Source organism: Prionailurus viverrinus, chromosome B4 (assembly GCF_022837055.1).
Source record: "Prionailurus viverrinus isolate Anna chromosome B4, UM_Priviv_1.0, whole genome shotgun sequence".
Lineage (NCBI taxonomy): Eukaryota > Metazoa > Chordata > Mammalia > Carnivora > Felidae > Prionailurus > Prionailurus viverrinus.
In genome coordinates, this window is record NC_062567.1 from 136,018,877 (window position 1) to 136,031,212 (window position 12,336).

General features: G+C 64.3%; 1 protein-coding gene across 2 annotated transcripts in view; it reads right to left on the reverse strand.

The window, feature by feature from the left end:
* The window catches only part of CELSR1 (cadherin EGF LAG seven-pass G-type receptor 1), a 138,528-nt gene that overhangs the window by 2,276 nt on the left and 123,916 nt on the right, over nt 1-12,336 (reverse strand). For both annotated transcript variants that reach the window (XM_047865869.1, XM_047865870.1), the window contains exons 24-34: nt 9,973-10,173; nt 5,709-5,883; nt 5,097-5,209; nt 4,693-4,772; nt 3,949-4,075; nt 3,205-3,330; nt 2,683-2,777; nt 2,297-2,400; nt 1,889-2,038; nt 1,184-1,417; nt 398-659 (exon numbers count right to left, since the gene is read on the reverse strand). In XM_047865869.1, coding sequence (XP_047721825.1) covers nt 398-659; nt 1,184-1,417; nt 1,889-2,038; nt 2,297-2,400; nt 2,683-2,777; nt 3,205-3,330; nt 3,949-4,075; nt 4,693-4,772; nt 5,097-5,209; nt 5,709-5,883; nt 9,973-10,173 — 1,667 coding nt within the window. The remainder of the gene's footprint in view (nt 1-397; nt 660-1,183; nt 1,418-1,888; nt 2,039-2,296; nt 2,401-2,682; nt 2,778-3,204; nt 3,331-3,948; nt 4,076-4,692; nt 4,773-5,096; nt 5,210-5,708; nt 5,884-9,972; nt 10,174-12,336) is intronic.

Genomic DNA, 12,336 nt, shown 5'->3' on the forward strand with positions numbered 1-12,336 from the left:
AGAGGGGCGCCCCAGAGCCTTGGCGTCCTCGACCACAAAACAGGGCAGTAACGAGCTGGACAAGATCCTTAGAAAGTGCTTGGTCCGGCACAGTCTGAAGTCCTGGAAGTTCAGGGCTGAGCAGGCCCTGGGGGCTTTGGCCACTGTGGCCCCCACAGGGCCTCAATGTCGGCAGCCAGCCCCCGCGCCCTCCACCAGGTCAGAAGTCCGCTTCCTCTGGGGCCGACTTGTCCTGACCCCTGCAGAGGCCCCTCCCCTCCCCGGTACCAGGCGCAGCCCCTGGGCCCCTGAGCACCGCCCCTCTCTGGACTGGACACCTGTCCCGCGACAAGGGACAGAGGGAAGGCTGGCTGGGGGCTGCTCCTGCAGCCCCGCAGCCGAGGCCCAGGCTACTCACTCGGAGTCGGAGCCGGCGGCCTGGGCGCTCCCGGCGCGCACGTTCATGGCCACCCCGTTGAGGTGCTCGCGCCCCGGCTCCCGGCGCGGGCTCTTGACGGTGATGGCGCCGTCGGGGGCGCGGGCCCCGTCACTCGAGCCCAGGGAGGACGAACGCGATGGCGCGGGGCTCTGCTCGCACTCGGCCAGTTTCTCCCGGAGCCGGGACTTCAGGCTCTTCTCGGTCAGCGGCGGCGGGTAAGTGACTTTGTTTTTCAAGATGCCTGTTGGTGCGGAGACTGAGAGGGTCACGCTCAGGCTGACGCTGCCGGATGCGGGGATTCCGGGAGGACTGGTCCCTGCGGACCCACCCGCGCACCCCTCAGCCCCTGCCCTTCTCTCCTCGGGTCTCAGCGCCAGGCGGCGGGGCCCAGTGGCCGCCTCTGCGCAGCCCCCACGCCGGCCAGGACCCAGGACCCTGCCGGAGCTCCAGCTGCAGCCTGCCCCGCCCCTGCCCCGCCTCTGCCCCGCCTGCACCCCGCCCTGCCCCCACCTGCCCTCTGCCTCTCCCCACTTGCACCCAGCCCCTCCCGGACCCCGCCCCCGCCCTCCCTGCACCGCCTCCCCCCACCTACACCGCCCCCCCCCCCCAGCCCCCTTGTCCCGGTCCTCGCCTGCATCCCACCCCCTCCCAGATGGTCCCCCTTCTGTCCGGTCCTCGTCCCTATCCCCCTCCCCCCCCCCGCCCCGCCCCTTTGCTAGGAGAGGCTTCCTGGGGACAACGGGGCCCTCTCCACTTCTGAGGTACCTTTTCTCTGCTCAGGGGGCGGGTTGGGGGGCACTCCCGCAGGCCTCGGCGGGCCCCCGCTCTCCTGGTCTGGGGGGCACTCGCTGCAGTGATTGCCCTGCTCATCCAGGTGCAGTTCCACGCTGACCTTGGTCTCCACCTTCAGGCGCGGCTTGTCACCAGGCTCCTCACTGTCGCTCCCAGCCAGGCTCTCGTTGGGCCAGCCGGCGGGGACGTGGTTGGCTGCAGTGTCCGCTGAGGCACAGGAGGGACCGTCACCAAGCGGGGAGGGTCCCTGCTTGGCTTGGAGCTACATACACCCCCTAGAAGGTTCCCCGGTGTCCCTCCGTGGGGAGCCTGCATCCTAAGTGGCCCGGTCCTCCCGGAGCTGCAGGCCTGACAGGGGCGCGCCCTCCAGGCGCTCAGGGAGCAAAGGCCCTGACAGCAAAGGGGCCCAGGCTGCAATCCCCCCGTGGCACCCCAACACTCTGGAGCCTCACACCGGCACCCGCAGCACGGTGGGGGGGGGCCAGCTTGTGCGGTCCTTGGAGCGGGGGTCCCCAGAGAGAACCCCACCCCCCCCAGACTTCCCTGCCTCTGCTCTGCAGATGTTGAGGACAGGGCCCTCCCCCGGCCAGCACCCCGCCCCCCTGCCCCCGCTGCCCTCCCAGGCTGCTGCATCCTGGGACGCCCCAGCCCCCAGCTCGCTAAGCCCCGCTGGCTCACCTTTGGGGGTGCTGTGGACAGGGCCCCGAGCCGAATCCCACTTGTCCTCAGCCTCCACCCCGTCGTCCTCGCTGTCCGATGAGCGTGAGGAGGCGTAAGAGCTGCTTTGCTCATCTAGGGACAGCTCGCTATCCGAGTCTGAATCGTGGCCTGCAGGGTGGACCAGAGGAACAGAGGCTCAGGCCAGGGGCAGAATGGGGCCAGCTGGGCCCCGGGCACTGGGGAGAAATCGTCTCCCCACTAACCCTCTGAATGCGATGCGGCCGCAGCAGACTCTCTTCGAAGCTGCACGTCCAGTGACCGTGAGGCCCGTGGGCCAGACAAGAGCCAGCAAGAAGCTGTCACCCATGGCCACCCGGGAGGGAGATGCCCAGGTTGATGGGGGACCGGCTTCCAGGGGACACCTACCGTGGGGCTTCTTGGTGCTCCTGGGGACAAAGGACGAATCTGGCTCCCCATGGCCACCCCGCGCTGGCCCAGAGGACACGCTGAGCTTCTGGCCCCCTTCGTCCCTAGAGAGCATAAGAGGGTGGGCTCAGCACCATCACTCAGGGGCACGACATGGCCACCCAACATCACTGAGCACCTTCGGCATATGCCAAGATGGCCCCGTGGGGCTCTGGAAGGTTCTCTGCCATGAGAGACCCCGAGAACACACGGAGAAACTCATCAACTACAACAGCAGAGCACCCTGGCCGGGGCCTTTCCAGCTGGCCTGGCAGCCTGCATTTGCCCCGAGAGTTGCCCCCCCACCCCCGCCCAAGACGAGCGAGGACGCCTGGCTCCAGCCTGACCTGATGGTGCTGTCCAGCGAGGCTGTGGATTCGCCCAGGGCCGTGCGGAACATGTTGGGCTCCTCGCTGTAGGTGTGGTTGCAGTTGAGGGAGCGCTGGGGGAGGGGACACGGTCACTGGCAGAGCAGAGGCCACCGGGGTACAGAGGATGGCCCTGTCCCCATGGCAAGCCCCAGTGCCAGCACCCTGACTGTGCCCCTGCTGGGCACAGAGCACATCCCCAGTCCCCCACGGTGGTCAGGGAATGGCTTCCTTCCCACAGCAACAGCTTCTCGTTGGGGTCCCACCCTGTCCTCTGAGACCTTGAAAAGTGGGGCTGTGACTGTGACAGACCCCATCTAGAGACCCTGTGCTCTCTCCCCAGGACATCAGGGATGGCGTCAGGCTCGGTGCCACTCTCCAAGGGGGTTCTGTGATGCCCCCTCTGAGAGGGACTCCGAGACCATGCAGCTGTGTCTAACGCTTGGTCTGGACACCCACAAGGACCCCCGGCCCCACGCAGGGTCCCTGGGGACCACCTACCGTCAGTAGGGTGGCCCTCGTGGTGGCCGAGTCATCCGGGTGCAGCTTCTTCCCGGCGAGGACTCCCTTCAGGTGCTTCCGGACCTCCCTGTTGAGCACGCAGTGGAACAGGAGGACGAAGAGACCCTGGAGGGAGGGGCGGCCGGTCAGGGCAGGGACTGGCCCTCGGGCAAGCAGCCAGTGTCCTGTGGCCGCCATACTGCCCACCCACCTGCCTGGGAACGCACAAGGCGCCGCCCCTCCCCAGGGCTTCTGCCTGCTCCGGGGAGCAGGGCAGGGCAGCCAAGGGCCAGGAAGGCCCCCCCCCCCATGCCAGGCCACCCGTGTCCCCAATGTGACATCCTCAGTCAGCTTACTGGGAAGCCCTCGGTGTGAACTTAAATGGCCAACTCCCTCCCTGAGGACACAAGTGGGAGCTATTCTAACCTGCGGAGGGAGAATGAGCCCCCGCACTGGCTGGGCTAAGGACGGTGCCCTGGGGGGGGGTCCCTGAGGAACCCATGGGCAGAGCTGGGCTGGCGACAACAGGTTCCTTGGGGGGCGGGACCGTGTGCGGGGAGGCCTCACCGTAACCCCTGGCACACCGCCCTGCTGTGGCCCCGTGTGTCCTGAGAGCAAGGACACGGCCTGGACGCTGGGTCAAGGATGTCCCCGGGGACGCCCTCTGGGCATTTCAGACGGGAGGGAGCACAAGTGACCCGTGGCCTCACCAAGGCTGGCCCGCTCACCCTGACGGCCGCCCACCTGCAAGCAGCTGAAGACGGCGAACAGGTAGTGGAAGGTCAGCGCGTCGCTGTTCACGGCCAGCAGCCCCAGCAGCCAGGTGGCGCTGGTGAGCAGCAGCAGGAGGAAGGCGGTGCGCAGCAGGGAGCTGCCGGGGGGAGGGGCGGGAGTGACTCTCGGTCCCGCCCTCCCCTCCACAGGGGTGCGCCCGTTGGTCCAACCCTCCCTCCCTTCCTTCCCAAAACCATTTTAAAGCACCCGCCACCTCTCCACTCCTGCGGGGCGCAACATCACCGTCGTCACCGACCCAGAAAGTTCCAGAGCACCCCCCACCGCGCCCTGCCTGACCCCACTCTGCTGCGTCCTGCCCTGCACCTCGGCACCTCCCCCCACCCGCTGTCATCGTCCCTCCCCTTTCCATCCCCATCTGTTAACATGACCCGGGTGAGGGGGACAGAGCCCAAGCCTCATCGCTTGCCCCTCCTCCCTCAGCCCTCAGCGTCTGGACCACCAAAGGCCGCGGGGTCCTCTGCCCCAACATCTCCGGGATCCCCGCGCCCCTCTCCCCGGGCCCCCCTCCCTCTCCTCCACAATGCGCCCCAGCGCCCCTGGCCTCTCCCCACTTTGCCCTGCCCACCCACCAGGCCACCCCAGTGGCCAAGCTGGGGAGTGGCCGAGGGCCTGGCCGCTGGGTGACGGGCGCTTTCCGGGGGCTCTGCTGGGCGTGCAGACCTGCCCCAGGGGTCAGTGTGGGCGCCCACTTACACGACTCCTTTCCTTTCGTAATAATGGTGCTTTCTCTGGCAGGCCACCTTTGCAGACAGGACAAAAATGACTGTGTTGACCTAAAAAAAAGTTCCAAAAACACCAAAGTCAGGAGGCCAGCTCGTGGGTATCACTTCAACAGATCTCCAAAGACCAAACGCTTTGGAGGGTCTGTGCCTGCATCTCGAGGAGAGGCTGGAATGGGCGGCCTCACCGTGGACCTGGACGTGGAAGGAAACCCGGAATCCACAGGCCTAAGGGCAAGGCCTCGTCGCCGTGAGATCAGGCCTTCCCGCCCAACAGGCCACTCTGAGGAGCCGCTGGCCCCCAAAACCGCCTCCAGCCCGTGCACCCCACTTCCCACGTCCCGAGAATCGTGGGCTCTGCGGAACTCCCGGACTCACAATTATAACCGTTCCGATGGGCCCGGCAAAGCTCCAGATGAGGGTGTCTCGAAGGGACAGCCAGCAGAAGTCGGGGTTTCCATAGCCCTGGGGGTCCAGGCCCACGGCGAGTCCTGGACAGCAGGGGAGGGGGTGAGGGCCACGCGCGGGAGAGGCCCCTCCCGGGGGGCGCGTGATCACGGGACAGGCATTCCCAGCCCTGCACACACACTCCACGTACAGACCGCACACACATACGTACATGCTACATAGAGACCACACATCCACACCCAGCTGTGCACACAGCGGGCGGACGTGGAGTTTCTGTGTGTCAGCGGCCACAGACGGAAGCCCGAACGGACCCGCCTCAGCTCCCAGGGAGCCCACCCCCGCAGCAGGCGCCGAAGGCTCACACTCGTGTGTGTGCAGACCCAAGGGCAGAGGCTCCTCCGCTGGGGGCCAGTCGAGCTGGGTACCAAAGGCAGAGTGGGCCAGAGGGCTCGTCCGCCTGGGCCCGGGGGCGCGGGCTCACCTGACACGGGCACCTGTGTCGGCAGCGCCACGCGGATTCCCCAAACGGTGGCGGGTGCCCTGTCCAGGCCACCCCAGCCGGGCCGCTGCTCGAGTCCTCACCTGTGATGATGGCCGGGATGCCCCAGCCCACGACGTAGTAGAACCTCATGGGCCCGGCGTCGATGTTGCGCACCTCGGTCAGCATGTGGTACACGTGCAGGCTCTCCACAAAGGTCCAGGCGAAGGTACTCATGTAGACGTAGTGCAGGACGATGGCGATCACCGTGCACAGGAACTGTGCGGAAGGGAGTGCGGCTCAGTGCCAGCCCCGCGGGAGCCCGCGCCTGCCGCGCCTGGGGCCGAGGGCCAAAGGGGCACAGGGCGGGGGGGGCTAGTGACCAAATCACACCACTTTGCAAACGTGAGGGTACGGAGGTCTGAGAAGGGAAGCCGAGTGAGTTGGTTTTTCTATTTGGTTCACCCGGAATGGCTGGGCACGAACAGTCACAGCGCCCCAGGCTCCCACCGTGGAACAGAGGACAGGAAGTGAGGCTGCTGGGGGCCTCGGGGGACCCACTCCTCAACCCAGATCGGTGCCTGGAGCCATCCAGCCAGGGGGCGAACGGTAGGCAGAGCCTCTAGGGTTTCCATTTGAAGCTGGAGACTTGCATGTTCGTGACACTGGCTTTAAAGTTCAAGAAGCACAGAGGCAGCGGTTCAGGCTGTGATGCTGGCCGTCACCCACCGCCCTGGACCCTTGTGTGGGTCTCCAGGGTCCAGCAGGTGTGGTCAGAGGGAGGGGGAGGCCCCACGCTTCGTGACCTGGCAGATAAAAAGTTCATCCTGCCTGCACTGAGTTCACGGAGCCGTATACTTCCTGCCTCCCAAAAAGAACAGAGACGAGAGTATTTGCTCTGTTTCAGTCCTCAGCTGGGCAGGGCTACCCCCCCCCCCCCACCAGTGGGAGGAGAAAACCAACTTCCACAGGGCAGCCGAGGGTCAGCATCCCGGCCTCTCCAGGCCTTGGTGAGCCAGCCCCGTGTCCCTTCAAATGGGAAGAAAGCAGCATCAGGGAGGGGCTGGGGACACTGGTCACAGGGAGTCAAGTCTCTGAGGCCACCAGTGAAAGTGCAGTGCGAGGTGCTCTAGGAGGGACCTTGAACAGCCCTGTGCCTTGGTCCAGAGCAGCCTCACAGGGAGGGGCTGAACTGGCCAGGGGTCCCGAGGCCGGCTGGCTGCGAGATGTGGGCAGGTGCCCGGCCAGGTCCTAAGAAGCTGGTCAGGCGCTACGGACAGGGTAACTGTGAAAGCGGCGAGAAGAGAAAGCCCCAGGCTCCGCCCTCTTGGCCCCACCCACCCGGCCCTTGCCCCTCTTGGCCCCACCCACCCAGCCCTTGCCCCTCTCGGCCCCACCCACACCCAGGATCCCACCCCTCTTGGCCCCACCCACACCCAGCAGTGCCCCTCCTGGCCCGACTCCAGGCTACAGGGCTACGACTACCCCTCCCCCAGGCCACAGTCCGCCCCATTCTGTCCAATCCTGGCTGCTGCCCCATCAGCACAAGCTCCCAGGTTCCCAGGGGTCCCAGGGAGACCCCACCCCCACCCCACCCAACAGACACAGGCATAGGAGACACAGGGCCACCACCCTGACCCACACTGAAGGCTGCTCAGCTCAGGTGCCAGCTCGGTGTGCCCCGTGGGGAGCTCACCAGAGCACGGACCGGCTGGGCACATAAGTGACGCCCGTTGCCACGTCAACGTCCACAGACCAGGTTCTTCTGAACCCCGGAGACGTGGGAGGAAACGATTTTAGCATTTACATTCGTCAAACACAGGACAAAGAAGGAAACACAGCATCTTAGGTTATGAGTGGACATCCTGCGCTTTGCCTGACTCAAGAGTCAGGAGACCGGAGAGTCTGCCCTTAGCGATGGGCAGGGCTGTCGGGATGCCAAGGGTGAGCCCGGGGCAGGGGAACCCCACACCAAACAGCCCCAGCGTGCCCCACATGCAGAGCACAGTTGGCTCAGAAAAGGAAGGACAATGAGGTGGGCTGGCGTGTTGCCTTAAATAATGTGAAAAGTAAACCCACAAAAACCACCTTTTGAAAAAAAAATTGTTAGAAATACATTTCACAATTTAACGGGGTTCTACACGCACAGACTTCTGCAGAAACAGAACACGGACAAAATGCTAATGCACAATAAATCATTTTAACCTGCCAGTGATCCGGGAGATGAAACACCTCGCCCAGAGATGGGCCTGCGAGTTTGCAGAAACCCCATAAAACCCAGGCGCCGAGCCAGGCCCCTAGTTACGTGCGGCTGGCACTCCTGCCCTCCCGGCGCCCCAGTGCGCCGCTGGCCGAAAGCTCATTCCTGGCAGGGGGATGAGTCAGTGCTCGAAATGAGCGGGCGGCCTCCCTGCGTTTCACACGTGCTACTTAGCTGCAAGGTGCGGCCCCGCCGACTCCACATTCCCCGCTGCTGAGACCACTCAAGGGCACGCTTGAAGGGCTTGGAATGAGTCATGTGGCTTCCCACCCAGAGCCTTCACCTGTCTGATGCGCCGATAAGGACCTGCGCTCGGGCAGAGGCGCACCTGCCCGGCCGGATGCCCAGAAACCCCTGCCCGGCACCACCCTGGGGGAGGGACCTCCTCCCGCCAGTCCAAGGGGCACCCTGGAGGGCAGGCTGGCAAATGCTTGCGGTCTGTCCTCTGCCGGGCCCGCTGCTACATGAGTCACCGCCGCGAAGTCCCTGAGGCCTTCAAGGCTGTCTGCCTGTGACACCCTGCCTCGACCTCCGCCCTTCCTCCTGAGGAGGTCGGGCCGCCTGAGGGGGTCTCAACAAGGAGGAGGAGGAGCCCAGGCATGCAAGTGGGCTAGAACATTCTGACCAGTGGGCTAGAACATTCTATGTCTTTTTATACACGCCGCCTTCTTCCTCCGCTAGGGCTGGCCCATTCGCATACATTTCTTTGTCACGGGCGGGGACGCCTCCCCACGCACCTCTCCACACTCTCCCCAGCCCCCAGCGGCGTGGCCAGCCACCGAGTGTCCCTCTCATTTGGTGGCATCCTCCCCTCCTTGTCCCCCTTCTGGAGACCTAAGGCACCTTCCCTCCGGTCTCTCTGTGCACTTGGCCCCGACGCCCGCCGTCCACCCCGTGCCTGCTGTCCTGGTGCTAGGCCTCCATCCCGTGGACGCAGGACAAACAACCCCACCCTGGCTGTGACTCTGCCCTCCGGTCACCTTCCCGCCACGCAGCCCCGGTCATGGCTCTCCACAGCACAATGCCTGGCGTGGCCCCTAGGGCTCCGGTCGACACCCAACCCGTCCCCACTCATCCTGGACCCCTCCCACCGCATGGTCAGCCCTTCCCTAACGGGGCCCAGCCCCCCACCTGCCACCATGGCACCATTTGGGCACGTGAAACTCATGAGCCGCGATTTGCGTCCGCGTCGGGAAGGTGGGCTCCACGGGCAGGGACGGGAGGGCCTGTGGGATCCGGGTCTCTGGTGGGTGTGACAGAGTGACAATCGCTAGGTCCCTGCTGCAAGGGGAATGAAGAAGCGGCCCCCATGTCACCAACAATTGGTGGCGGTGCCCTCGGAAGGGCCCAGTGAGAGAGAGTGAGGGCTCACGGCTCGCCCTGGCAGAGATCGGGGTCAGGCGAGAATAACCTGTGCGCTTCCTGCCCTCGCTGCATCTGCACGTGTGGTGCTCAGCTGGCCTCGCGTCTCCCCAGGGCTATCAGGGTCCCCACTTTGTGACGGACACACAAGGGAACACGCACAGGGCGTGCCGTGTGCCTCGGACAGCCCCTCAAGCTCTCGGGTCCTGGCTCCTCACCTGTGAGAAGGGATGCCCCCAACTCCCGGGGCCCCGGGGGGATCCAGTAAGCCCAGGCGTGTGTGTAGAGCCTGGGCACACAGCCTACACCTCCACCCGTGCCCCCCGTGGGCATGCTGTGCTGTGACCCTGGTGTTCTACAAGTCCCCTTTGTAGAAACGGGAAACTGCTTTGCCCCCAGCCAGGCGCTGCCTAAGCCACAAACCGCCAAGATTCCCTGTGCTTCTCCCTACGACCTGTCACGTCGGCTGATCCCCACCCCAGCCCCCGGGGACCTTGCCGAGGCCGGCAGGCCGTCCCTCCCTCCACCCCGACGTGTCGGGGGCTAAGCTCTCTCGCGTCCTACAGAAGGCCCACCAGCCCTGGGCCCCCGCTAGCCTCAGCTCACCTCCCACTCTCCCTCCTCCCTCCAGGCCAACCCACTCAGCGTCTGCGCTGCGGCCACTTCCCCTCGCTCCTTCGCGAGTTACGAGCCCCGGCCTCGGAGAAGGGTGGGACCCGCAAGGAGAGGGGGCAGAGGGGCCTCACCGGGTTTCCGGTCTGGGTGATCCCGATCACGAAGACCAGCTGGGAGAAGAACAAGGCCCCGATGAGGTTCCTGTGAATGCCGTGCAGGTTGGAGCGCAGAGTCCGCACCAGCGTGAGGAGGACGAAGGCCACCAGCAGGGCGGTCAGGGACAAGGACACGGCAGCGTAGGTGACGATCTTCAGGGGCAGGACCTCCCCGTGCTGCGGGCAGGTGGGGCGAGGCAGGAGAACGTAAGGCCTCGCTCCGATGGAGGTTTTGGACAGTAAAGGCTCATTAACGTAGCAACTATCACGGACAGGAACCAACGCGGCCGTGACGTGGTTCCCAGGCTGGCGAAGAACTGAGGACAAAAGCCAAATGAATCGCTGGGGGGTGGGGGGCAAAAGGGGACCGGGTGGTGGGGGCACAGCTCGGTGAACGGACGGTCCACTTAAACGTGGCTAAGGCAGTGCACCTGTGTTGTGTGTGTTTTGCCATCACAAGAAACACGAGCGCAGATGAAACAGAAAGCCTCGCACGTAAATCCGACTCTCCAGGAGGTGCGGAGCCCGCCTGCCCCAAATTCTGAGCCGAGAGGGACTTCTTCCAGACAGACCCTCACTTCACGCAGCAGGCAGATGTGCCCCAGCGGCACGGACTGCAACTGTCTCCTGTGCTTCTGCAAAACGGGCCGTTTGTCCAGGGCCCGGTGCCCGGGCGGAGTCTCGGCACTTGGGAAACGACCAGCTTCGGCTCTCCAGTAACTTCCGGAAAGCGCTCTGAACTCACAACTCGAGCAGAATTGCGAACCGGGCCACCCAAGGTAAGGCTGGGAGCCGGGACAGGGTTGGGACCGGGGCGCTGAGGGCTCAGGGCTCTCTCCTTCTGCGGCCCGTGCAGGTGCAGCACTGGGGAGGCCCGGAGGCCGCGTCCGGCTGTCGAGAGGGCTCTGGCCCTGAGGCACCGGGGCAGGGAGCAGGGAGTCCTATTCCCGTTTGACTTCATGTCACCGAACTTGGGCTTTCCCCACCTGTTAGTCTGCTCCTGGCAGTGCCCAGCTTCCTGGCTCGGGGAGGTCCCCCCCATCCCGCCCCTAGGTGGACAAGGGCCACTAATAACACACCCCCTCCAGGTCAGAACCCAGGGCTCCCTGCTCCTAAGTGCCACCTGCTCAGAGCAGCTCCACGGTCAGGGGAAGCCTTGGGGACACACCCTCCCCTCTTGTCACCCTGGCCGCCATCAGCAGCAACTCACGGCTGTTACCCTCCCAACAGTGGGACACAAATTTGGTCCCCTGCACACCAGAGGGCCCTCGGGAGGGACAACGGCCTGGCCTCCCAGGACACATCCCAGGTCTGAAACAAAGGTGACAGGTGAGGCCTCCCTTGTGGCTCCGAGACACCAACGTCCACACACGTCCGGGCCCAGGCTGACCTCGCTGCCATGCCTGCTGGGGGGCCTGCTGCTCTATTCACCCCATCCACCCTCAGGCTGGCAGAGGCCGGCTTGCATTCCCAGGCCGTGGAAAATGCGAGGAGGTTAAACATTAGCCGGCCTTCGTGGCTCCTGACCGAGCCCCCTCCTTTGAGTCTCCGGGGCCAGCACGCGTGTCTCGTGCTAACGGGAGACACTCGCTTTGTTCCGGCCAGCCGGCTCTTTCCTCCCTTAAAATTTAAAGCGGGGTAGAAACAGGGGCGCCTGGGTGGCTCAGGCGGTTAAGCGTCTGACTTCAGTTCAGGCCACGATCTCACGGTTTGTGGGTTCGAGCCCCTCGTCAGGCTCTGTGCTGATGGCTCGGAGCCTGGAGCCTGCTTCCGATTCTGTGTCTCCCTCTCTCTCTGCCCCTCCCCTGCTTGTGCTCTGTCTCTGTCTCTCAAAAATAAATATCCATTAAAAAAAACTTTATAGGGGCGCCTGGTGGCTCAGTCGGTTAAGTGTCTGACTTCGGCTCAGGTCACGATCTCGCGGTTCGCGGGTTCGAGCCCCTCGTCGGGCTCTGTGCTGACGGCTCGGAGCCTGGAGCCTGCTTCGGATTCTGTGCCCCCTCTCTCTGCCCCTCTCCCCTGCTCACATGTGCGCTCTCTCCCTCCCCACCTTTTCTCTCTCAAAAATAAACATTAAAAATAAATAAATAAAGTAAAATAAAATAAAGTGGGGTAGAAAAACATGGAGAATCCTGCTTTGAAGTAAGGGGATATTCTAGGGCCTTCTTCAGTCTGAGGCTCAGGGTCTCCCACCGTGGGTTTTAATTTACAGCCGGGCTCTTTGAAAACTCTTTCCAAGGAGTTTTGTTCTGGAAATCCTGGCAGACTCTGGCCAGCCCCCCCCAAACACAGGTTTTAACCGTGGACTGGGTTTGTTGGAGATGCCCGGGAGGGAAGGTA